Below are 25,928 nucleotides of genomic sequence, written 5' to 3' on the forward strand. Positions count from 1 at the left end.
GCAATTGCAGTCATAAAATGTTACAAGCTTCAAATAACTCAAAACTCAAAGCAATCGTTTTAGCTGAATTAGCCTTCCCCATATTCACTGTCGTCTTCTTGACGCTCATTTGCAGTGGCTCCTTTTCATGTAAGCAGCCATATGCTAGATATGCCACTGCCTAGCGTTTTAACTTGCTAGTCATCCTTTTTTTTTGTTTGTCATCTGGCTTCGTAACAACAATGCATGCGAGATCTCTAACTGAACTTGTTACATTAGTAGGCCTACCTTGCCAGATTCTGTCCTAAGATGCGCAATACAGGTGGCCCTGAATCTACATTGCATTACTTCAGTTTTATAAATAGGGTATAGCTAGAGGAATGCAGAAATGAATCAGTCCCAATAGGAGCTGTGCACCTGTGCTTCAGAGGGCAAAATTTGGCCCGCTGTGTATAATGGGATGTCTGCAATGGAGGAGGTTTTAGGTGTAGTGCAGGACTGAGGTGGCAGGGTGTCCTGGGGAAAATGCATCAGCCAATGGCTATAGAAATTTCAAATGGCTGGTGGTACCTACCAGCAGTGGCATGATCACAACACTTGTAGCATGTAGAAGATAAGGTTGTACTGGAGCCCTGCTAGTCCTGATATAAGTATGGTATTTGTTACAGTGTGTGTGTTTCAGATGGAGATGTATATCTAAATTAAAGATACACACACACTTCTCAATATTCAGAAATGAAGGTTTTGGATGTCTCTCTCTTTCGTAACCATTCCACAACAATAGAACTTCATGGTTTCAGATCTAGCTCTCTGGTTGATGCACTTTATAAGACATAATTTTTACTTTTGTTTGGGGAGTCAGTGGGCAGGAATAACGAATTTAGTACTTGTCAAAGGTGGAAGATTGGCAGCCCTCACAATTTAAGAGGCTTAATTCTCCACTGGCTATTCATGCTATGAGCAGGGCTATACCACACATTCTTGGCTACTACTTTTGGAGCTGTACTGGGGCAGTGATATGGTGAGAAATTTTAAGAAACAGCTGACTGTTGACAAGGCCATACAGTCTTCCATGCTAGGCAAGACCCGAATTTCTACTGCAAAAATCAAAGGGAACAAATATTTTCAAAAACCTTTCAGGTCTTCCTCCAGCGATCAGCTGGAGCTCTCAGAGTGGCATGGTCTCTGAAGATTTGCTGTTGCTTTTACTATCTTTGTTTAGGTTTATCAATACTTGCAAACAGCTGGTAATTGAAATTCCATGGAGAATTGACTATGATCATAGTATATTGGCTTTACTTTTGCTCCCAACCAGGAATCAACCCACTCCAGAAATCCACATATTCCTAAATTGTTCAGCAGCAGACACTTTGGGGAGGGCCAAGTCCTAGTTGATGTAAATTGGCATCGCTCCCAAAGTCAATAGAACTACAGTGATTTACACCAGGAAAGGGTCTGGCATATGTTTTCCCTTATCTTATTAGATCCAGAAAGGTATGGAACAGAAACAGATAATGAGGCATAATCTTAACCTAATTGCTCAGTGCATTAATCATGCAACTTCCAGGTCTGCCAATATGGGTAACATCACGGACATAAGAATATACTGCAAACAAAACTGATGTGCCTGTATAGGTCATGGATACAACATCAAAGAGAAAGTGAGAGGGTTTCATTGGGTTATTTTGTTTTTCTAATTTCTTCTTAACAACTTAAAAATGGAGTCCCAGACCCTTGGTTTTGGCCAATGAGTTTATGGCTGCAGCTCAGAATGAGGGGTTGCAAAGATGTCCTTTATGGTCATCCACTGATCTTGGGATGACTGTGTGCCACTCTGTCACCAGGCTGGCAATCATCTTAGTGGGCCAACAGAGAACTTGGGGATCAGTGGGGTTTAGAGAAACCCAAGCCATATCCTTTATACTCCAGCCAAGCCCCTTACACTGGTAGCAGGGACATTGATATAAGAAGAACAGGAGGACTTGTGGCACCTTAGAGACTAAAATTTGTTAGTCTCTAAGGTGCCACAAGTCCTCCTGTTCTTCTTTTTGCGGATACAGACTAACACGGCTGCTATTCTGAAACCATTGATATAAGAGCGGCTATGCTGGCTTTGAGCCTATAGAGGATCTCTGTACACTGGCATAATCTTCCTGGACCCAGTTACAGAAAACACTCTGTACTCCAAGATCTTGGCATGGGCAGAGTATTCACATGTCTCACAGTGCATATGTTTTTCTTGGCCTCTAGAGGCTAATAGTTTGACACCGGTATTGAGTGATTATTTGGTATGATGCTCCTACAGTTTCACTTGACAGTGATAGTTATGACCAGATAAGCATTGCTTTCCCTCACTGGGCTATGAAACCTAGAACCTTTCTGCTTTTGATGCAACACTGAAATTCTGATCTGATCGTTTAGTTTAACCTCTTGGTGCACCAGATACATGATACACCAAGCCAGTATTTTCCTCCACAGGGCTGGCTCACAAACTCCAAAGAAGTGTTGATAGTGTCAGTTATACAGAATATTACAGGTGCTGTGCCAATGCACCTCGGTCTTGCCAAGAAGAATCCTTGCTATTCCAGTCATTAGGTTTTCTTGAGCAAAGAGAGACTGTCAGTTGTGCCGTACAGTGCAATGGTTTTGTGATGTGGTCAGTTGCCCACAGTGGGTTTAGATCGAGATCACTCATTCATGATTTCCATCTCAGATTTCCAGAGGAAAACAATAACTATTCCATTTACAAAGTCTCCACCTGTCCCAATCCCCATCATGCACCCATTGCCCACACATCACTAAACACATATTTTACCAGCCATTTTAGATGCAAAAGACAGACTTTAGATAGCTAGAAGATTCTTGTAGAAGAGAAAAAAAAGTTGAAAACATACAATCATGTTCAAAGCACGGCTGTTTTAGCCATGTAATGGCAATAACTCCTACTATTTATTCTTGAACATTGTAGAGCCAACAAATATCTTAGATCTAAAAACTATCTGCACTAGATAAAAGTGCCACTTTTTAAAATACTTACATGTATTGAAGACTCCAGCAAAGACCCAGCACTGACCGTACCGCACTGGCATACCAGAGCTATGATATTCCAGTAGGATGTCTACACTTCCAGTCCAGGCTGACGGTGCTACTCCATAAGCATAAATATTGTCCCAACTGCCAGCAACCACGCCCTCATCATCTTTAGCATTGATCTAACGAAAAAAGAAATTTTGTAAATCTCCCTATATGTTAAGTATGTCTAAAATTTGACAAGGATAGAACTAGCTCCAATAGTTGGAAGTTGCAGCTAGACAAATTCAGACCGGAAATAAGTTTCACATTTTTTAGCAGTGAGGGTAATTAACCATTGGAACAACTTACCAAGGACTATGGTGGATTCTCCATCACTGAAAATTTTTACATCAAGATTGGACGGTTTTCTAAAAGATATGCTCTAGTTCAAACAGGAATTAATTCAGGGAAGTCCTCCAGCCAGTGTTATGCAAGTCAGTCTAGATGATCAAAATGGCCTCTTTCCCTTATAATTTAGGAATATCATGTAAGTTGTTTCCAAAACATTTCCCATTGTTTACAAAGAAGGAGAGCACTGGATTTTGATAGTGGCCTGCTATGAGTACATTATGGCATAGGGCAATGGATAAAATAATTTAAAAGATATAAAATGATATAAAAATGTAAAAAAAAAAAAAGTTATACGGTCTCTTCTATACAACCTTTGTACAAATACTTTTTTAGGGAGGGAGGTTATACTGTGTGTTAGAAATGTTGTAACCCTCTCCCACATTATGTTGTTTCTTCAGATGAGGTGCTTTTTTTATCATCCAGGAATTTCAACATTCTTTATCATCTTCAGAAGAATAGAAAGGCTAATTGATTTGCCTAAGGTAACACACTAAATCAGTGTCTGAGCTGGGATTAAGACTCAGAATTCCTGGTTTCTAGTTCTCTACTTTAACCATTTGGCCAAATACCTAGATCTTTTAGTCACTTGGGGTCAGTTTTTCACATTTAGGTGTCACTGAAATCAATGGGAGTTAGGTACCTAATCTGTTAAGGCTCTTTTGAAAAATCCCACAGGTGGACAAATGCTCAAGTCCAATGGTCACTGGACCAAATGACTGAAAGTTTCAATCATGTCACCAAATGATTAACTGGGTGGAACTGTTTTGACACAGACATCCTAAGCTGTCATTTGTTTGTCGTGGACTATTCATTTATATGAAGTGTATTTTCTACTGGTAGTTTAACACTCCATGGAAGTGTCACACTTGAAGTGGGACCTGGGGATGTACCATCCTCCAACGGGGGAGAAGAGGAGTAATCAAGTCGAGGACACATGATTCTTTGCCAGAAAGGGGGCGGAAATGGTGAAGTCAAGTCAAAATGCAACATATATATATTGGCAGTTTTCAATGGTTTACTATTAATAAGCATGCTCATTGGAAAGTGAATATAGACTAATAAGTGACTCTGAATCCTACTGAGAAATATTGGGGTTGATTCTCCTCTCACTTATACCCCAGTGTAAATCCAGTGACTGCAGTACAATTATTCCTGACTTATATTGGTGTGAGAGAAGAAACAGGTCCACTGTTATTTTTAGAGCTGAATCTAATAGCATGCATCTAGCACACACGAAAACAAGAAAGATTTTGCTGTGTAAGTTTTCTCCTGGTAAGACTATATGTGGAATTTTGCTGACTAGTGACTGAATTGATAGTCATTAATGAGCAATACATTTCCTAGTTAGTAGCAATCTGAATCAAATCAGTTGAGGCTGTGTGAAAAACCTCATTCGCCATATACCATTTAATTATGTTAATGCACAGCAACTACACTCTTGCCAAATAAATCACAATTTTCATTTAAAAGCTTTTGGTTGGATTAACTACTGTTTTCTAATTAGAAAATCCTGTGAACCCTGGGATGGAACAAGGTAAGTATTCAGTGACAAAACCAAAGGGTGAGGGGTTGCATCCAGTTAGCTGTCATGGGAGACATACTGTACGAGGCACATTTCAAGGACAGTGCAGTATTTTGATCTTTAATCTGTGCTATAACCAGTCATTAAAAGGCTACACTGTGGCTGTTAAGATGCAGCCCTAGGGAGAATGGCTGGGGGTGGAAAGGGGAAAGAGGGACACTGCAGAGTCAACCTGCACAAGCAGGAATCCTGAGAAGTACTGGGCACACATGCCTTAACAGGGGCTATTGCATCCTGTACCAGGGTGGCGTGTGAGCTCCTCCACCTACAGACTTGGATGGTGAAGGAGGTCCAGGGTCACGATTCTCACCCTTTGGGGTGCCTCGCACTGCTGGCAGCCCTGATCAATCTAATTACAACAAATAATTATCATCATCCCCATTTTACAAATGAAGAAACTGAGGCACAGTGAAGTGGCTTTCCAGAGGCCAAACACCAAAGCCAGGTCACAGTCGGAATGAACATCCAGGCCTCCTGACTCCCAGTCTAATCACCATGTTGTCTTCCCTGCTCCGGGAAGATGGACGTTATCCATTATTTGACCTGTTAAATACTGGCCTGGTGCCAGGTGAAGTGCCATCACATCAAGAAGTGCGATGTCTGAAAGTGGCACTTCTATCAGTGTGGTCCTAGTGTCAGACACAGATGATGGGCGGACACTAAGATATCATCCCTCCTGGAGTGAGACATCAATCATGGCGGTCTCTAGAACTCAGCATGAGCAATAAGAATAAGTCAGATCTGACCTTAGGGCAGTGCACTGGGATAGGAAAGTGAGATTCCACCTATTCAAAGTGGCCATTCATGATCAGCTTTCAAAATAGAAATAAAAAATTAAATAAATAAAAACATGTCATTTCCAATACATTCCGGGGCTTTATATTTATTGCATACCACTGCAGATCCAATGCGACTGATTTTGACTGGGTTCCCCCGCCCAGAGAGATCTAGTTTTGCTCTATCCATCAAGTGTAGGCAAGCGTCCAGAATGCCCTCTTCAAACTAAATAAAAGGAAAGAGAAAAAAATAAAAAATAAAAGAGGCTGCTTCAGTTGTTCTTCTGGAAAGCAAATAGGAAGCTAATATTCTTTGCCCCTACAATAAATTGATCAAGGTCATGTTTTAGTTCAGTGTTTAGATATACAGGTTGTTGGTTTTTTTGTTTACTAATTATCCACGTTGAGCAAGAAGTGTTCCATCGTGAGAAAATGTAGTCTTGCTTTCAAGTCAGTTCTGATCTAGACATTTAAAGGTTATGGCAACAAAGTAATTTTTATATTACATAACATTTTAAGTGGCTATCAAGAATATAATAGGAAATTCTAACAACAACAAGAAGAATGCTGATCTATTCAAAGAGAACTCCGTGTCCTTCACAAGTCCTAGACCTGTTGATTACGAGGACCTTTCTGACATAGCCACTGCAGTGCCCAAAGCTGAACGATGAATGCTTTACCAAAGTTAGGGCAAAGTCTCCATACTTTAAAAAGTAATATGTTTATACCTGTGTTTAAAATTAACTAGCTATCAGGTACATTATATTGATTAGCTCTGGCCTATGCAGTTTGGACTAAGAAAATGACAAGTGACCTAAAGCGGTCTTCTTTAAAAACATCGTCTAAAGACTCCAACTTCTGAAATCCAGTAATAACAAGCGCAGGAATGAATAGGGGGAGAGGTGCCTACATAGACCAGAATCCATCATCAAACAACTTGCCCTTTGGTGTAGTTCCATTTGCTTAGGAGAAATTGGATAGCAGCAGAAAATACTGCTGTCCCCTGGAAGAGGATAGGGGACAGAGAAATGCGCATTAATAAAATGATCAGCTTCTGTATTCACTGAAAATGCATATAACAAAGTTATATTTCTATTGCAGGCTGTGACATACATCAAAAGTTATGAACTACAAAGCTCTTCCTCACTCATTTAATTCCATACGAGCAATGGAAAGGCGCTATATACAATATGCATCCATTTCTTAAAGACATGAATATGCTATAAAGGTTTTGTTTTCTAATTGATCCACAATAGAAAAACTGAATTGATTATGTCAGCACCTATCTAAGGTAGTGATATATTGTTGCACTCTCTAATGCAGTATCAACCAAGAAAGTCAGTGTACATTTATGATCATTCAACTCCTTGGCTCTACTAACCACAATTGCACTAATTTGGTTTCTTTGGCATTTAACAGAAACTCATTATTAAATAATCAGTTATCGTCTTAGACAGGGCCGGCTCCAGGGTTTTTGCCTCCCCAAGCGGCGGGGAAAAAAAAACAAAAAAAACCCGCGATCGTGATCGGCGGCAGCTCCACCGTGCCTCTTTCTTCTTCGGGGGCAATTCAGCGGCAGGTCCTTCCCTCCAAGAGGGTCAGGGACCTTCCGCCGAATTGCCGCCAAAGAGCCCGATGTGCCGCCCCTTCCCCTTGGCCGCCCCAAGCCCCTGCTTGCTCAGCTGGTGCCTGGAGCCGGCCCTGATCTTAGAGTGCGAAACTGAGTTCAGTGGAGGTCAGCATTTCCCCACCAAGGAGCTAATGCCAGAGTCATATCGTCCACTGAGTGTTCGCACTGGAGATCAGTTGGATAATCTTATTGGTATGTATTGGAAATAATCCTGGACCAAGGATAGCTCTGTAAAGATACCCCTTTCTAAACAGCATCCTCACAACAGAGGATGTAAATCCTCTGGCTCACATCTGCTGGCACCAGCCCTGTCTGGTACAATTCACTCGGCTCTTGGCTTGAACTAAGGACATGTCACTTTCACCAAAGTCAAAAATTTGTTTTCTTTGCATCTAGTCATCACTGGTCTCAAAGACCTGATGCAGTAAAGTATATTCTGCGTTAAACCCTTGCCATCTACAGTTTATTAGGTACTCATTTAATTATTGCTGCCTGAAGATCTCAATCTCACTGGCAGAGAGAGAGAGAGAGAGAGAGAGAGGAATTGCCATCATCCTGGTGGTGTTAAGGCCCCCCTGGCCTTAAAAATCTATGAATTGACATAGTATGTGTTTAGAGAGACAAGGTGGGTGAAGTAATATCTTTTATTGGACCAACTTCTATTGGTCCAATAAAAGCTGTTACCTCACCCACCTTGTATATTATCCTGGGACCAATGTGGCTACAATACTGCAAACAATAGTAAGTGTTTGTGAAATAACTGGGTTAAAAGGACAAGAGAAGGGATAAATGGCCATCAGTATACCCTGGTGACTTCACAACAGCACAAAGCAGCCATAAACCAGGCTAGAGACCTATACTTCTCCACCTTCCATGCCAGTTATTTTGCAAAAACTGCATCAAACTCAATGTCATGTCTTCAGCGCTTGCTTTCAACTGCTGTCTAGCAAAAGATGGACCTGAAGCAAAACATAAAATCTGAAGATCTCCAAAATTTAGGAAGTGAATGGCTGCTTTTGCATTGCCATAGCAGTGCCAAGTATCCAGAGAATACTGCTGAATTTAGCCCATGCAGCATAAAGCAGTCACTCTCTGCTCGAGACAGCCAAGGACAAAAATAATTAAAAGCTGGATTCAAGACTGAGGTGTTTTGGCAGAGCAGTTTGGAGAAACAGCTGCAAGTAATGGAACTGCTACATGGAAAACAAAGCTGGGGAGGAATAGACAGACACAGAGATCTTGTCTCCACACAGACTTGCACTGGTTTAGTTAAACTGGGGCAAACCCCTGTGTGGACCCTCTTATTTCAGTTTAAGTTAAACCTGTTTCTAATTGACATATGCTAAACTGAAATAAAAGCTGGTTAAACCAAGATAAGAGTGTCTATAGGCCTGTTGTGCCAGTTTAACTAAATCCATATTGTTTTTTTAAAAATCATGCCTTAAATTAAGCTGGTGCAACTTTGTATGTAGACAAATTTGAGGACCTGATCATAATTTTATTTCAAAAAGCATGAAAATCACTGTCAATCTGAGCTCCCTAGTTTTCTGGGCAGACCACCCTTTCTGCCCAGATTTCTTCCAACCCTTGATTTTCCCTGTATTCCCTTTGGGTTGGGCTTTTCTGAGTGACTAGCAATTTACTCAATACAAGGGGAAAATCACCATCATGATGAAGGGTACAATTGTTTCCCCGTAGTCTTTTATTCCCAGTGTCGGATTTCCTCTATTATTCTTCCTGGGTCCACTTTTCCTGCCCCCACCCACTTTCTTACTTTCCAGAATGGTGCTGGCCATTTCTAAAATGGCAGCCACAATCTCCCCAGCACCTCATGGTCCTGTTTTGGAACTTCACCTCCCATTTTAAAACTTTCAGTTTGAGCAAAACATCCAAATGAGCAGTGTTTGAAACATGCTTGTAGGATATAATATATCACTATTCTCTATATACAAACCAAACCACCAATACTGCAAATATGGCCTCATTTCCTCCCCACACACACACCCCTCCATGGCCCTATCCAAGCACGGTGCCTGCCTGCATTTTAATTCACTCCCACCCATGTTCTTCATTCCTAACATCCATGATTCCTCAATTAAACCACAAATTTAGAAAACAACATTTTCAAAGTGACTGAATATTAGGCAATACCCAAATGAGAGGCAATTGTGGAAGTTAAGAAACGTTGTACACTTCATTTGGTTGAAAATTAGGAGCCCATCAATACAGTTTTCAGGCCTGATTTTCCATTGCCTTCAGTAGCTTATTATGCCTGTAGGACTTCAATGTTCGATATCACTTTCACCCAAGTTCCACCTGTGTTTCACTAAAGGAAAAGGACAGCAAATGGTGCACAGCAGTGGAAAAGGTTGGGGCCTCCAGGTTTAAATGAAAAAATGAAAGCACATGACACAGGTACATGGAACAACCAATATGTCCATGAACAAAGAGCCAAGTGTTTGAGAGAAGTCAGGGGAAGAGAAGGAAAATCAACCCATGCAACTTCTCACAGGGAAATCAGTGTTTATGTTAGGAAAGTTCCATAATCCAGAACTATTTTTTAAAAAAATCAACAAATCTTATATTGGAAAAAGTTTTAAGAACCCTCACAGCCTGTGTCAGGATAATAGCCCACGAAAGCTTATGCTCTAATAAATTTGTTAGTCTCTAAGGTGCCACAAGTACTCCTGTTCTTTTTGAGAATACAGACTAACACGGCTGCTACCCTGAAACCTGTCAGGATAATGTGTGAGAAGAGAAGGCATTTCCACTGAGCTGCTAGAACTAAAGAGAAGAAGAGAAAAAGGTACAAACTATGCCTGGAATTGTATTAGACAACATTTGAGGGCTATTTAATTTAAAAAAAAAAATGCTTAAAATCACTGTCCCCTTTTGTCTTGAGCCAATTGGCTTGATCCTGGAGAGGCAAAAATGCAGCAGAAGAAATATTGGTGCATTTCAGAAATGTCAGCTGATTCCTTTAATTCTCAATGGACAGCCTCTCAATATCTGAAATATGCCCCTAAAACTAGTCCTTTAAATATTAGATATTATGGAATTACTTGTCTGGATTAGGTATATACCCACTTCATGCAATATTAAAATGATGCCCACTGTGTTTCCCAGAAAGGGAGTGATAATGCACTCGAGAGCCTACAATCTGGTATCAATTAAACTAACTTGCAGAGTACTACTGGGGCCAGCCAGAGAAATTCTAAAGGGCTCACCTGACCATAATTCCAGCTTCTGGATTTTATATTGTTGATGTCTCCATGGAAAACAACACCAAGGTCATTCAGGACATACTCTTCCCTTTCCTTCTCGTCATCCAGAAACACAGAATCCTCTGCATCAGAATTTACACACAATAGCTATTAATACAGCCACTTTGTTTTTATAGTCAACAGATGTTAAAGCTACTGTATTCTAATCATCTTAAGTGAAAAGTGTCTTTTGTTCACCAGGCATAACGTTATTTCTTCCAACACAATACAAATAATAACAATAATAATTATAGCATTCACAGTTAGAAATAAGACATACAACTTAAAGGTATGCAAGATGAAAAATGCTGACGACTCCTGACTGTTTTTAGCAGGATCTGTAAAGCAGGATTAAAATGTCACATCTTATCAACCATTTTATGATTACTGTGCATCACTAATTTAAAAGGCTGATCGCCATGACGCACTTCTACAAAACAGATCAAAGACCAACAATTTCAAACCCATTAATGTTAATGGAAAATAGCTCAGTGTCAAGCGAGTTAAAGAAAAATCTGTACTGCCTTAAAAAATGATTACAGTATTTGGAGTGCAGGTTTTCCCTCATATTAGCTAAAGGGTTTGGATTCCTTTCCTGTAAATATGGGCGTTATTGTACATTTGGCCAGGAAATACTTACCTTTCCAAGAGGAAAACAAGTTGAAGAGTACTTTGTCAAAAATGTTTTAAGACATTTTCTAAAATGATCTCATGTCAATCAAGAGCAGATAGACCCTGAGCCTGCAAACACGCTCTCACAGGTTTAAAACAAATGAACAATTCCATTGAAGTCAATGGGACCCTCACATGCTTAAAGGTAAACATTGGCAGATCATCAGTGTAAATTGACTTAGTTCTGTTGACTTCAGTGGAGTTACCACACACCAGCTGAAGATCTGTCTCCCATGTGTAAAGGCTTGCAAGATGGGAGGCTTAGAGATATAATGTAATGGCAACCGAAATCGTGTGTCGTATGCAATGAAGTAAAAGCACAGCCACAGATACTAAATGAAATGAAAATAATGGCTTGTGGTATTGTGATACGAGGCAAGTATGAAACTATGCTGTGTCACCACTGTGCCGGTGGCTCTCCATTGTGCCATCGAAAATGAATAATAGGGTAGAGTGGACTATAGGGTTTATTTTAAATAGCCTACAGTTTTGAAGCTATTTAAATATTCTTAAATATATTTAGAAATTCTTACTTTGTCCATAAAACTGTAGCTTGGGTTGAAACTTGGGGTGAAATCTTGGCTCCCACACCTGCCCGGAGGAGCTCCGGGCTGGCTGAAACCCAGAGCACGCCCCCCCCCCCCCCCCCCTCGTCCAGAGGAGCTCCGGGCTGGCCAAAGCCCCCAGCCCTCCCACCTGTCTGGAGGAGCCCTGAGCCAGCTGCAGCCTCAGCCGTGTCTCCCCTCCCCTCCGCTCCCCAGACCCAAGCCACCCAGATATGTTTTTCATTATTATTAGGATTTCTATTATGTCAAAGCATTTTTAAATTTACTTTATGATTGTTATACAGATAACCCCTTTTACCAAAAAAGAAACAAAAAGAAACAATAATTAGAAAGACAAGAACGTGCAAAGCACCTTTGTGTTTTTATTCTGTTAGGTCCAGTAAAGAATAGAGATGACTGTGCATGATTTTTATTACTGAGTCTGCAAAAAAAACCCAAAACCTTACATAAATAAATTACAATGATTTGGATGTATATATGTGCATAGTACCTAATTAACTTTAGGAAAAATAAATAATTTTAGGAAAAAGTGTCAGTGCAGCCACCAGCAAGAGTTGGTAGCCGCACTCTGAGGCCACCAAAAAATTTGTTGTGAGAACCCCTGCGCTAATGGCTGGGCCAACCACAGACAGGTTTATGAACCTGCTACTAGCTATGCACTGAGGGTATAGTGACACTGCAAGTGAAGGTGTGACTGGAGCTCAGGTAGACACACTCATGATAGCTTTAATCTAGTGAGCATGACAGAAAATAGACATGAAGATATGGCTGCCGAGGCTGCAGTGCAGACATGAGTACGTGTACCCAGGGGACCAGGTGGGCTTTTATGGGCCACGCCGAAACCTGCCCAGCCACATCTTCACTGCTATTTTTAGCATGCTAGCTAGACTAAAGCTAGCAAATTGTGCCTACCTGAGCTGCAAATCACACCTTTGAATGGCGTGTAAACATACCCTAACAGACCTGGGTCTTTTAGCTCAGGCGGCAGACGATCACGTTTTTTGATTCCGAGGTTACTAATATAGATTTAAAAGTTCAAGACAGATCTTCAGATGGCATAAACTGAAACAGTTCCATTGTTTTATATGAGCTGAGACTCTGACCCTAAGGAAGTAGCTTGTCAAGTGAGTTTTTCCAATTTCTGATTCCTAGCTCTGAACAACTCCTGCATAGCACTTTGCCAATAATGTTGCAAACTTCACAGATCATAAGGTTTCTATAGCCTATTTGATTGGTGTTGATCTGCACAATTTGCAGTTTGAGCTACTGTATATATTTACTCACTGACCTTTGCGTTTTATTAAAATACCTTTGTAAAAAATGGGTGGAGCGGGAACATTTAAGGGAATGAAAATTGCATTTTCTTCCTTCTTTACTGATAATTTACCCGTTCAGTAGAGATAGCCTATGGTTTCATGACAGCAGATATTTCCTTTCACAGAATAAAAATATCCGTTGATCTTGTGGATATCAATACAACTGTCCTTGTTATTTGAAGATTATGTAATCGTTGCAAAAATCAGATGACTATTGATTAAATCCTTTGCCATTCTGTTTTTAAATATTTGTATTTTATTAAACCAAAAAAAAGAGAAAAGGATCTCTGCTTTCACTGGAAAGTGGAAATAAGCCCTAGAAACCAACTGCTTTGATTTTTGACAGCTTTCAATACCACTGGCACTGTTGAGAAGAAAACATGAGACATTTGTGAACTACTTTGATTCTAAGTCCTCTGCAGGTAGTACAATTCCACAATTATTCTGTGCTAGTGGAGGATCCCATTAATTCTGCTAATTAGGTTTTACCTTGGAAATAAATAATATTCTAGCAATGCTAGAAAAAAAAGTACTGTACTACATTTAATTGCCTGTATTTTACCTGTATGAAGATTAGAAAGGGTGAAATACACTTGGCCTGAATAAAGTAATGCAGCTAACGGGCCCTATCATAGGTTGTCTCCTTTGTGAGATCAAGCAAGGGAAGTCCACAGGAAGTCCCTCCCACCTTGCCCCCCTAATACACGGGCCACAGTAGCATACCCTGTACCCTCCTGAGCACAGGAAATGCCCTCTGCTAACCAGGGCCGGCTTTAGCAAGAGCGGGGCCCGATTCCTGGGGGCGGGGCTTGCTGCAAGCCCCGCCCCCAGGAATCGAGCCGCGCTCCGGCCAGGGTTGCCGGGCTTGGGTACGACCCGGAGCCGCGCTGCACCGCGGGGACCGGGCCGGGGCTGGGCCAGAGCCGCGCCGCGGGGACCGGGCCGGGGCCGCGCCGCGGGGACCGGGCCGGGGCCGACCCGAGCCGTGCCGACCGGGCCGGGCCGGACCCGACCCGAGCCGGGCCAGAGCCGCTGGGGCCTGCGTGCTCGGCGGGAACGAGCGGCGCCTCCCCGGAGCCCTTCTTGCGCCCCCACCACTCCAGCTTACCTTGTGCTGCCGGCCCGCCCCTGCTTCTTTTCAGACTTCCCGGGAATCTCTGATTCGCGGGAAGCAGGGGAGGGGGCGGAGCGTTCAGGGGAGGGGAGGAGGGGGAAGTGAGCTGGGGGCAGGGTGGAGAGCTGCAGCGCGGGGCCCTCTTGGCGCGGGGCCCAATTCAGCCGAATCGGCTGAATCGGCCTAAAGCCGGCCCTGCTGCTAACACTTCCTGAGAGAGTCTAGTCTCTCCCAAGAGGGCAGGGAGGAGGTGGGAGTTGTCCCCCATGCAGCTGATCCACTGCACAAGTGAGAGCCTAGGTTGCCTCCCTTTATAGGGTGCATCAACACGCACTCTCCATGAGCACTGGGGAACTCTAGCACTGTTGTGCCTCCCTGTAACCAAATGGCCCCCAGGGCTTCTACTGTGACAGTATAACTCTGTGTCTCTCCTAAAGCCACAACAGGGCCCAGAGTAAGCAAGGGTTAGTATGTGTGCCTGCAAAATCTACCCAACACATGGCCAAGTGCAGTGCACCTCCCCATCCCCCAGGGCTGCTACTCTAGCCTATGAGCTGGATTAGCAGTCAGAAGCCATCTACACCACTGGGGCAGTAAATTAGAGACTTCGGGTGAATTTCACCTTTCTGAAATCGATGACACTTAAGGTATGTCTACACTACATATCATCACCACTGAGGTGTATAGCTACACTTCAGTGAATGGCTCTGGGGGGGAGGGGAGGCAGTGGGGAAATGCCCGAGCCTTTTCCCCGCTGCCAGAGCCTTTCAACTGAGGCAGAGAAAGGCTCCAGCAGTGGGGAGGAAGCAGGAGACTACAGGAAGCAGAAGACTAAAAATAGCAGTGTAGACATGGGGGGCACTGCTTGGTCACAGAGAGAGCAGTGTAGGGTATATACTAGGGCTGTCAAGAGATTAATTGCATGATTAAAAAAATTAATCACGCAATTAATCGCACTGTTAAACAATAGAATATCATTTATTTTAAATATTTTTGGATATTTACTACATTTTCAAATATATTAATTTCAATTACAACACAGATTTATTTTTGATTACAAATATTTGCACTGTAAAAAACAAAAAAAATGTATTTTTCAATTCACCTCAGACAAGTACTGTAGTGCAATCTCTTTATCATGAAAGTTGAACTTACAAATGTAGAATTATGTACAAAAAAAACTGCATTCAAAAATAAAACAATGTAAAACTTTAGAGACTACAAATCCACTCAGTCCTACTTGCTTCTTGTTTACAATGTCACCTGAAAGTGAGAACAGGCGTTCGCATGGCACTGTTGTAGCTGGCATCACAAGATATTTATGTGCCAGATGCACTAAAGATTCATATGTCCCTTCATGCTTCAACCACCATTCCAGAGGACATGCGTCCATGCTGATGATGGGTTCTGCTTGATAATGATCCAAAGCAGTGTGGACTGACGCATGTTCATTTTAATTATCTGAGTCAGATGCCACCAGCAGAAGATTGATTTTCTTTTTTGGTGGTTCGGGTTCTGTAGTTTCCTCATCAGAGTGTTGTTCTTTTAAGACTTCTGAAAGTATGCTGCACACCTCGTCCCTCTCAGATTTTGGACGGCACTTCAGATTCTTAAACTTTGGGTCGAGTGCTGTAGCTATTTTTAGGAATTTCACATCTGTGCCTTCTTTGCGTTTTGTTAAATCTGCTGTGAAAGTGTTCTTAAAACGAACATGTGCAGGGTCATCATCCGAGACTGCTAGAACATGAATTATATGCAGAATGTGGGTAAAACAGAGCAGGAGACATAGAATTCTCCCCCCAAGGAGTACAGTCACAAATTTAATTGACACATTATTTTTTTAATGAGCATCATCAGCATGGAAGCATGTCCTCTGGAATGGTGGCCGAAGCATGAAGGGGCATACAAATGTTTAGCATATTTGGCATGTGAATACCTTGCAACGCCGGCTACAAAAGTGACATGCGAACGCTTCTTCTCACTTTCAGGTGACATTGTAAATAAGAAGCAGGCAGCAGTATCTCCTGTCAATGTAAACAAACTTGTTTGTCTTAGCGATAGGCAGAAGAAGTAGGACTGAGTGGACTTGTAGGCTCTAAAGTTTGACACTGTTTTGTTTTTGAGTGCAATTCTGTAATAAAAAAAAATCTGAATTTGTAAGTTACACTTTCACGATAAAGAGATTGCACTTCAGTACTTGTATGAGGTGAACTGAAAAATACTGTTATTTCTTTTATCAATTTTACAGTGTATATATTTGTAATCAAAATAATAATATAAAGTGAGCACTGTACACTTTGTATTCTGTGTTGTAATTGAAATCAATATTGAAAATGTAGAAAAACATCCACAAATATTTAATAAATTTCAATTGGTGTTCTATTATAATAACTGCGATTAATCACAATTAATTTTTTTAATCGCGATTAATTTTTTTGAGTTAGTCGCGTGAGTTAACTGCGATTGACAGCCCTAATATATACTTTAAGGTTCTGGCATGTCTTTAATCCACTTGCCTAAATAGTGCTTTACTGTCTACACTGCTATTTAGATCTGGGCTGGGGGGCATGCACAGTATGTACTTGACATGCTGCTGCAAGGAGTAGACATAACCATAGTAGTTCAAATCTGACCCGCAATTGCAAATCTAGGGGAAATTTCCTATGACACAAAGTTGGATTCACAATAGTTTATTTGAGCAGTTCAGGGCCATCCATTTATACCTAATCCTCAAATTATATATTCAAGGATGAGCGGAAGAAATTTGTAATTAGAGCAGCAAAAATGTGTATAACCCCAACAGCTTAAATATACTGCTCAGTTAGCAAAAGGCTGTAATGAGTGAAATGCATTACTTCAGCCAGGGAAGTTTTCAGCTTGACCGAATACAGTGTATAGCCCTATACGTAAAGCCTGAACCTGAGCTGAGCTCTCATTGCTAACCAAGAAAAGTTATGGGAACTCAGCACCTCCTGAAATCAGTTTCATGGTATCCAGATCTAAGATTACTAAAGGCACATGGTTTACCTAAGTATGTAAAAAACCTCTTAATCCTGTAGTGTGCTGAGAGCTTGAGTTGAGGGCACTCAACATATTGCAGGGTCAGGCCCTAAAGTATTAAGTATCAGGGGGTAGCCGTGTTAGTCTGTATCTACAAAAACAACAAGGAGTCTGGTGGCACCTTAAAGACTAACAGAGTTATTTGGGCATAAGGGTTTTTACTCACGAAAGCTTATGCCCAAATAAATCTGTTAGTCTTTAAGGTGCCACCAGACTCCTTGTTGCCCTAAAGTATTGTAACTGAATTAGTAAAGTAAAGATTGGTGGTTAGAGAGTCATATGAGAGAATCCAATGACTTTTAAAGCCAGCAGCTCCAGAACCTCTCTCTAGCTTGACTGATAAAGTATACATACTTGTCCTGAAACAGCAGACTATGCAAACCAGAAAAGTATATCAAAGCTGAACTCTTGTAACAAAAGATGCTATACAGGAAGAACACAAATATTTCACTTTTGTCTTTGAGGGAATCTCATCCAGAAACACGGACGTTTCTTCGAAACAATGAGCTGGAAAGCTGCTAGTGAAACAGACAAAACTTGTCCTCTAATCAATGTAAAAACACTCCCATTTAGTCAGGTCATTCTTTTCTCATTTTAAATGGTGTATTTCACCCAAAGGTTATCTACTAACCTAGCAAGTCAGCCTATGAGATCTTCATATCACTGCTTTCTTTGCTAATCAAGGATTATATTTAAGCTGCTGAGTATTTATACACATTGTTTGATCCATTTCACAAGTATCTTTTGTCAGGGTACAAAGGAAGGAGGGGCAGTCTATCTCACTTGCTTGCTCAAACAGGCTGGGGAGAAATAAGTGTAATAGTCAAAACTATTTAGAAACACGTGGCAAGAAACAAATAGAGATCAAAATGAAATCACGCCCTTGGATGTGCAGAAAACTGAACCTGTCACAGTCATCAAGGGCTGCGACTTGAAAAAATACAAAGCGATATCCAAACAGGCAAAAAGGGTCAGCGGCTGCGTATATAGTGGAGTACATGTAAGTAACAGACCAAAAAGAGGTACCCTATTCAGCACAGAGTCATCTAGGAAACTCTGGGATCAGCTGCTTCTTACTTGTTGTTCTACTCTTGTGGATTCATAATGGATCTGTGTACTTGCATGGTATTAGGAGTTTCGTTCCCCCATGGCAGAGCCTTATGTATCCTGGCCCATAGACAGTCATAGCTTCCAAGGTCAGAAGGGATCATTGTGATCATCTGGACCAGTGGTTTTCAACCTTTCTTCATTTGTGGGCCCCAAAATATTTTGAATGGAGGTGCCGACCCCTTTGAAAATCTTAGGCATACCTGTGGACCCCCAGTGGTCTGCGGACCACAGGTTGAAAACCACTGATCTAGACTGACCTCTTGTATAAAAGATTGTCAGTGATGGAGAATCCACCCCAACCCTGGATAAGTTGCTACAAAGGTTAATTAGTCTCTCTGTTCAAAATTTACATATTGTTTCCAATCAATTGGTCCAGCTTCAACTTCCAGCTACTGGATCTTGTTATACCTTTGTCTGCTAGATTGAAGAGCCCATTAATAAATATTTGTTCCCCATGTAGGTACCTTTATACTATAATCCAGTCATCCCTTAACCTTTTCTTTGTTAAGCTAATTGGATTGAACTCCTTGAGTCTATCCCTATAAAGGCAATTTTTCTAATACTTTAATCATTCTCGCAGTTCTTCTCTGAACCCTCTCCAATTTATCAATATCCTTCGGGTGTCAACATTATAAGCACTAGACACAGGATTCCAGCAATGATCACACCAGTCCCAAATGCAGAGGTAAAATAACCTCTCGACTCCTACCTGAGATTCCCCTGTTTATGCATCCAAGGATCGCATTAGCCCTTTTGGCCACTGCATCACACTGGGAGCTCGTGTTCAGCTGATTAGTCACCACAACCCCCAGATCTTTTTCAGAGCTGCTGCTACCCAGAATGGACTCCATTTTGTAAGTATGGCCCAGATCGGTGATACTCAGACTGAGGCTTGCGAGTCGCAAGTAGCTCTTTAATGCGGCTCCTGCAGCTCTTTGCAGCACATGATATTAAAACCCTGTGTGAGTTAATTATTAACCAATCTAAGTTATTAAGCAATCAGGGGGCTTTTATTATGTTGTTAACCAATTGTAGTTGATAAAATAATAATACTTGGTTAGTCATTTTGCTGTAAATGAAACAATGAATTCACACTACTGTGGCTCTTTTGGGTAATGTGATTGCTTTGGCTTTTGAACCTCTGAGGTCTGAGTATCACTGGCCTAGGTCCTTTGTTCCTAGATGTACACATTTACATTTAGCCAGATTTAGGAACATATTATTTTCTTGCACCCAGCTTACCAAGAGATCCAGATTGTTCTGCATCAGTGACCTGGACTCTTCATTATTTATCACTCCCTGAATGCTGATGACTGCTTTTGAAGGCAACAGCTTCAGCACTTCATTGCAGTTTGCAGCATGTCCTACTGGTTTCCTTCATTGATCTATTTTTATCTGATTTTGGTCTGTTTGGTCATATTCAACAGGTGTACATAGCATGATAGCAGTGAGTTCCTATAGGGCTGGTTAAGCACGTGACATGAAATGGTTGTGCATTCGTCATGAGGATCTGCTCGATGACTTGAGTTCTTAGGAGGATTCTGCATTGGGTTTGGCTCAGGATGATTGGGGGATGGCTGTCATCTTGGCCAACACACGGGGCATTGAACCAGAGATGTCCAGAACTAAAAGCACGAGCACCTACAACTTGAGCTAAAGCTCCCTAGCTGGGGCTGTAACAGACTCATATCATCTACAAATCAGGCATGGAGGGGGATCTGTTAACATCCACTCAGCAGTGAGTTATATTTGCATGCCTACATCTGGCTGTGACTCCTCCCACTTTTCTCCTGGCTGTGCACCTAGTTTCTCCATGGAGCATCTTCTTACTGTGCAGTTTTAAGGAACACAACTCTACACTGTTTTTCAGTACAGTTCATGATGCTGTAGCATCCTGTCCTAGCCGGGGCAGATTTACCATAAAACACACAGTGCCGTGGCACGGGACCCCCCAACAACAGGGGGGCCCCAGGGCTCAGCACCAGCGCCCGAGTGCCCGAGTGCAGGGGGGCTGCTCCACGGGAGGGGAGCTGCGGGGGTAGAAGCTGTGGGGGGCAGGAGAGCAGGGAGGGAAGCTCACCCGCAGCCTCAGGGGAGCAGGCGGAGGTGCGGGTGGAGAGATCTCCCCACACCTGCATCCCCCGCTCCAAATGGGAGCTGCCCCAGATAAGTGCTCCGCACCCCAACCCCCTGCTGCAGCCCTGAGCCCCCTCCCATACCCTAACTCCTGGCCAGACCCCCCATCCCCAACCTATTCCTGCACCCTAACACCCTCCCAGGCTCTGCACCCCCACCCCACTCCCACACCCTAACTCCCTCCCAGACCCTGCACCCCGACCCTGAGCCCCCTCCTGCACCATAACTCCCACCCAGACCCTGCAAACCCAGCCCACTCCCACATCCTAACTGCCTCCCAGACTCTGCACCCCCAGCCTTGAGCCCCAGGAGGAGAATGCAGGGAAAAAAAAGAAAAACGGGTGGGGGGCAGATAAGAGAGAATGCTCCCCCCGTTTGGGGGGGGCAAAAATGAAGCTGAGCACAGGGCCCCACTAACTCTAAATTCGCCACTGGTCCAGCTCCTTCTCTTCCCTCCTTTTTAGTCCTAATTCCACTTAACTAATGTCACTTTACTCAGGATTAATCATGCATCTTCCTAAACAATACATAAACTAATCATTGCCTATGTTCTCTTGGACCAGAGGCAGGTAATGAACTTGGGCCAAATCACTCCATGTACAAAACAAAGTGCTGCAGAGTACTCTATTAATAATGCCAAACATTTATAACAAAGTACGATGCTCCTTATTTGAGACTAAAGAAACTTATATAAATATTATGGGAAAGAGATTATATCTACCAAGAAGGAACAGTTCCAGGACTGCATTAAAGCATTAGATATATCAAAAGTTTGAAGCCATTCTAGATTCTGGATCTGTCTATATTTCAAGTTTTATCACATTGAGGCATAGTGCTCCTAAACTGTTTTGAAAAGGTGCTGATCGGAACTTGCAACTTATTTGTACTCCAAAAATACCTTGAACATAGAATTGACTTTGTAAAATGCATAGGTGAGCACAAATTCTGATTTTTATATGCACAAATAGAACACTGGTTTTAAACATTTAGTTCTTTGCACCCTGAACCAATGCCCACTGAAATCAATGGAAAGACTCATTGATCTCAGTGGGCCTTGAATCAGACACAGAGAGAGAGAGCAATCAAGCAGCTATCCAGGCTTCTAGGTACCTTTACCAAAAGTTAAAGTAAAGCCACCAGCTATTGCTCACTCAAACTAGAAAATAACCAACCACAAGTTAAAAAAATAAGAAGGCAAGCCCAGACAATAACCCCCCCCATCACAAACTTTATCACACCCCTGCTTCCCCAAAAGCCTGTGGAAACAGATGGGCCTTGCCGCAGAAGTATGAACATCTGAATATTGCACACCGCTCACCTGGGCACCAGGGATTAAAGAGTATGTAGGTGTCAGTCTCTGGGTTTCTCTTTGTCCGGAGGATGCCATAGGGAGTCAGGACAGCGACATAGAGGCGGAATTTCCCCACAATGCAGGTCGGAGCAGACATGATGGACAGCCTAATGGAACTGTCCTCCTTCCAGGTAATCTTGGCTCCCCATGTCCCGCTTTGCAGTTCTTCAACCAAAGGGATTGGGATGTAAGTGCCTTTGTTTTGCTGTGGATAACGACCTACAGTAATGGAAAGAGAGGAGGATCCTTCTGTGAATGTATTCGACAGCTTTGTAAATGCCTCAATTTAAGTCTCTCATCATTTCCTTGTGCTCCCTCCCCCCACCCCATGTGTTTGCTGCATCCACCAGTTGTCTCCTCTTCAATTTATATGGGACTGTCTTTGTTACAGATACAGCAGTCCTTAGCACAGCAGGGCCCTGGCCTGTAGGCATTGCTGCCATATGAATAATAGATAACACCACATCTCAGTATTGTTTAGATATTGCATCACACTTCTCCTGAACTCCAAACTGATCCTTGCCTTAATAAATCATAAGTCAGATCTTAGCAAGCTCTTATATAGATGACTGGAAAGCAAACGCACAGGGACAGACAAGTCTAATAATAGTAGAGTGAAAATATAGCATTTATGTACTTTGAAGTGGAGTATGCAGGGCATGTAACTGATTTTCCTTTCCAATTATTTTTATAATGCTGACGTAGAGATAGTCCCGGATCTGAACATCCCTACATTTTGGGATAACATAAATCCAGCTCTGGATCTGAACTTTATAACACAGCCCAGCCTCTGAGTTTCTACTATGCTTCCATCTGATGGATTGTTCAGGACCACATACATAGCCATTTTTGCCCTAACGTCCAGGGATGCAGCAACCCAGATACCTTACATATTCTGTTTATTGGTGCATGCAACAGAAGTAAGAATCCTGCTAAAGAAAAAGGAATTAGAAAGAAAAAACAAAAATCAATAGCAAACATAGGAAGCTGAAGTGCAGGACATCTTAAAAAGGCCATTAAAAATTAAGATGTAGAGGGATAAGAGATGACAGTCTTTTGGGTACTAACAATTTGGATCTGAATGTAGGATTGCCCTTTAAACTGGTGCTGGATTTGATCCTTCTTCCCTTTACAGTAAGTATTTTGCTTCCACTTTTGATGTACAGTAATTGTATAAACAAACAGCAGCCGATGACAGCAGAGCCAATCAACTAGCTTAACCTACACACTTGAAACCCACATACATGTACGGCTTTTGAAAATACCTTTCTTACTCTTTTGTAGGGGGTTGGTATTAATACTCGAGTGCGCATTAGACTTAGGAACCAGTTCTGCCATCCTGTATACACCAATGTGGTACCATTTAGAAGCTGAACAGGATCCACATTAAGGGAGGTGAGAATTCCACCAGCACAGAAGCAGCATGGGGCCTTTTGTAAGCCACCTTTGTCCCCAGTTCCCTGGATTCCAATGAGAAACTGCAGAACTGGAATTAATTTGCAAACTAGACACCATCACATTAGGCCTGAATAAAGACTGGGAGTGGATGGGTCGCTACAAGAACTAAAAAAAAAAAAAACTAATTTCCCCATGCTAATTTGCCCCTACTCTTACTCACACCTTCTTGTTAATTGTTTGAAATGAGCCACCCTAATTACCACTACAAAAGTGATTTTTCATCCTGTTGATAATAGCCCACTTTAATTGATTTGTCTCGACCCCCTACTGGGTAAGGCAACTCCCATCTTTCCATGTACTCCTATATATATATCTTCCTATTGTATTTTCCACTCGGTGCAGCTGATGAAGTGGGTTTTAGCCCACAAAAGCTTATGCTCAAATAAATTTGTTAGTCTATAAGGTGCCACAAGTATTCCTCGTTGTTTTTGCTGATACAGACTAACACTCTGAAGCCTCTCATGAGTTACAGCACAGACTCTAGCAGCCCTTAGATTCAGATGATTAATAGGAAATCACTGGTTGCATGACAAGAGAGCTGGTCAAAAATCCTGACAAATCTTCTGATCTGTGCTGTAGTAGGAGCTGTACTACTGATATGAAGATTATATTTGTTAAAGTGATAATGGCTAGATATCTTCTGCATTTGAATTAATATATATTTTTAGAAGAGACACTATCAGGCACTTAAGGACATGTTCAGCTTGAAGGACATGTGTTGTTGTATTGAAGTCAATGGGGCCACTTGTGTTTGAAGTTAAGCACATGCTGGTGAACTGGGTCTATTGTGAATAAGATTCCATTTATATATTAGAACTCAAAAGGGAAATAGTAAAGCTACATTACAAAGATATTAAGAATCGGATATTGCTCTGAACTTCATGAAGTGAATTCATTGAGTGAATTTGAAAGTAATAACAGTTCACTGAAGTTCAGAGACAAGGTCTCATAGCTGAATGTTATTACAGAAATCCTTATAAACAAGTTGGATTATTCAATAGACATCACTAGCAACTTCCAAACCATCTAATCCCAAGGAGCAGGGTAAATTGCTTGGTTTATTCAATTAAAAAGATAAGAGGAAAGTCTGAACTTTGTGCTGCTGAAAGTTGCCCAGCTGACAGCCTATTAAACTAAGGGGCAAACTTTTAAAGGTGTTTAGGTGCCTATGTGCTTTTCAAAATTCCACTAGGTGCCTAACTGTATCTTTAGGCACCTATATATCTTTAAAAAATATCTGGCCCAAGTCTTCCATTTATCCATAGAACAGATACAGCAGTACAAGCTCCTTTGCAGTGCCCTGAGATGTGCCTCATCCTTGATCTAAAGGGTCCTCTAGAGATGGGAGTAGACATTAGTCCCTGGCCCCTCTGAGATTTCCAAAAGGGTGCTACTGTGTGATGATATTTTTTATGAGGTGGGCGTATGTCCACCCGAAACTGAGCTGTGGCTACAAATAGAGAGATAAACAATCGTTAAATGGTAATGCCTTTGTTCACAGGCCAAATTCAATCCCCCACACATCCCTAACAATCCCTTGCACTGCCTAGTCCTCATTTTTCTTAGGGTATGTCTAATAAAGCGGTGCCGCAGCAGCACTTTAATGTCGGCTGTGTGGTCGTGGCTCCAGTGCTGGGAGAGAGCTCTCCCGGCGCTGTAATAAAATCACCTCCGCGAGGGGAATAGCTACCAGCTCCGGGAGCGTGGCTACCAGCATTGGTGCACTATCTACACTGACACTTCACAGCACTGAAACTTGCTGCGCTTGGGGGGGTGTTTTTTCACACCCCAGAGCGAAGAAAGTTTCAGCGCTGTAAGTGGCAGTGTAGACAAGGGCTTAGTCACGTTTGTCTAAAGACACCTGATCACAATGGAATTGTTCTTAGTCACTGGTTGTGTCCCCTTTGCTAACACTGCCATCAAAGTTGCTAATTATGGTGGTTTCCATAATGTGAACTTCTGTCCATTGGAACCTGGATTGACAGCAAATTCATTTCATATGAATCACCCTGTGTCCATCAGACAGTGACAAATTTTAGTGACCAGAGACCTGAACTGATTCAAGCCAACAACCTTGATGAGACTGGGGGTATGTCTACACTACGAAATTAGTTCGAATTTATAGAAGCCGGTTTTATAGAAATCGGTTGTATACAGCCGATTGTGTGTGTCCCCACATAAAATGCTCTAAGTGCTCTAGTCGGCGGACCACGTCCACAGTACGAGGCTAGCGTCGACTTCCGGAGCATTGCACTATGGGTAGCTATCCCACAGCTATCCCACAGTTCCCGCAGTCTCCGCCGCCCCTTGGAATTCTGGGTTGAGATCCCAATGCCCGGATGATGCAAAACAGTGTCGCGGGAGGTTCTGGGTACATGTTGTCAGGCCCCTCCCCCTCCGTCACAGCAACGGCAGACAATAGATTCGCGCCTTTTTACCTGGGTTACCTGTGCAGACAACATACCACGGCAAGCATGGAGCCCGCTCAGCTC

General features: G+C 42.2%; 1 protein-coding gene across 4 annotated transcripts in view; it reads right to left on the bottom strand.

Annotated features, from left to right (window-relative positions):
• The window catches only part of F13A1 (coagulation factor XIII A chain), a 300,639-nt gene that overhangs the window by 38,703 nt on the left and 236,008 nt on the right, over window positions 1-25,928 (bottom strand). For all 4 annotated transcript variants that reach the window (XM_065584922.1, XM_065584921.1, XM_065584923.1 and 1 more), the window contains 4 exons: window positions 21,946-22,197; window positions 10,618-10,736; window positions 5,879-5,986; window positions 3,017-3,191 (listed from right to left, as the gene is read on the bottom strand). In XM_065584922.1, the coding sequence (XP_065440994.1) occupies window positions 3,017-3,191; window positions 5,879-5,986; window positions 10,618-10,736; window positions 21,946-22,197 (654 nt within the window). The remainder of the gene's footprint in view (window positions 1-3,016; window positions 3,192-5,878; window positions 5,987-10,617; window positions 10,737-21,945; window positions 22,198-25,928) is intronic.

This window comes from Chrysemys picta, chromosome 2 (assembly GCF_011386835.1).
Source record: "Chrysemys picta bellii isolate R12L10 chromosome 2, ASM1138683v2, whole genome shotgun sequence".
NCBI classification, from domain to species: domain Eukaryota; kingdom Metazoa; phylum Chordata; order Testudines; family Emydidae; genus Chrysemys; species Chrysemys picta.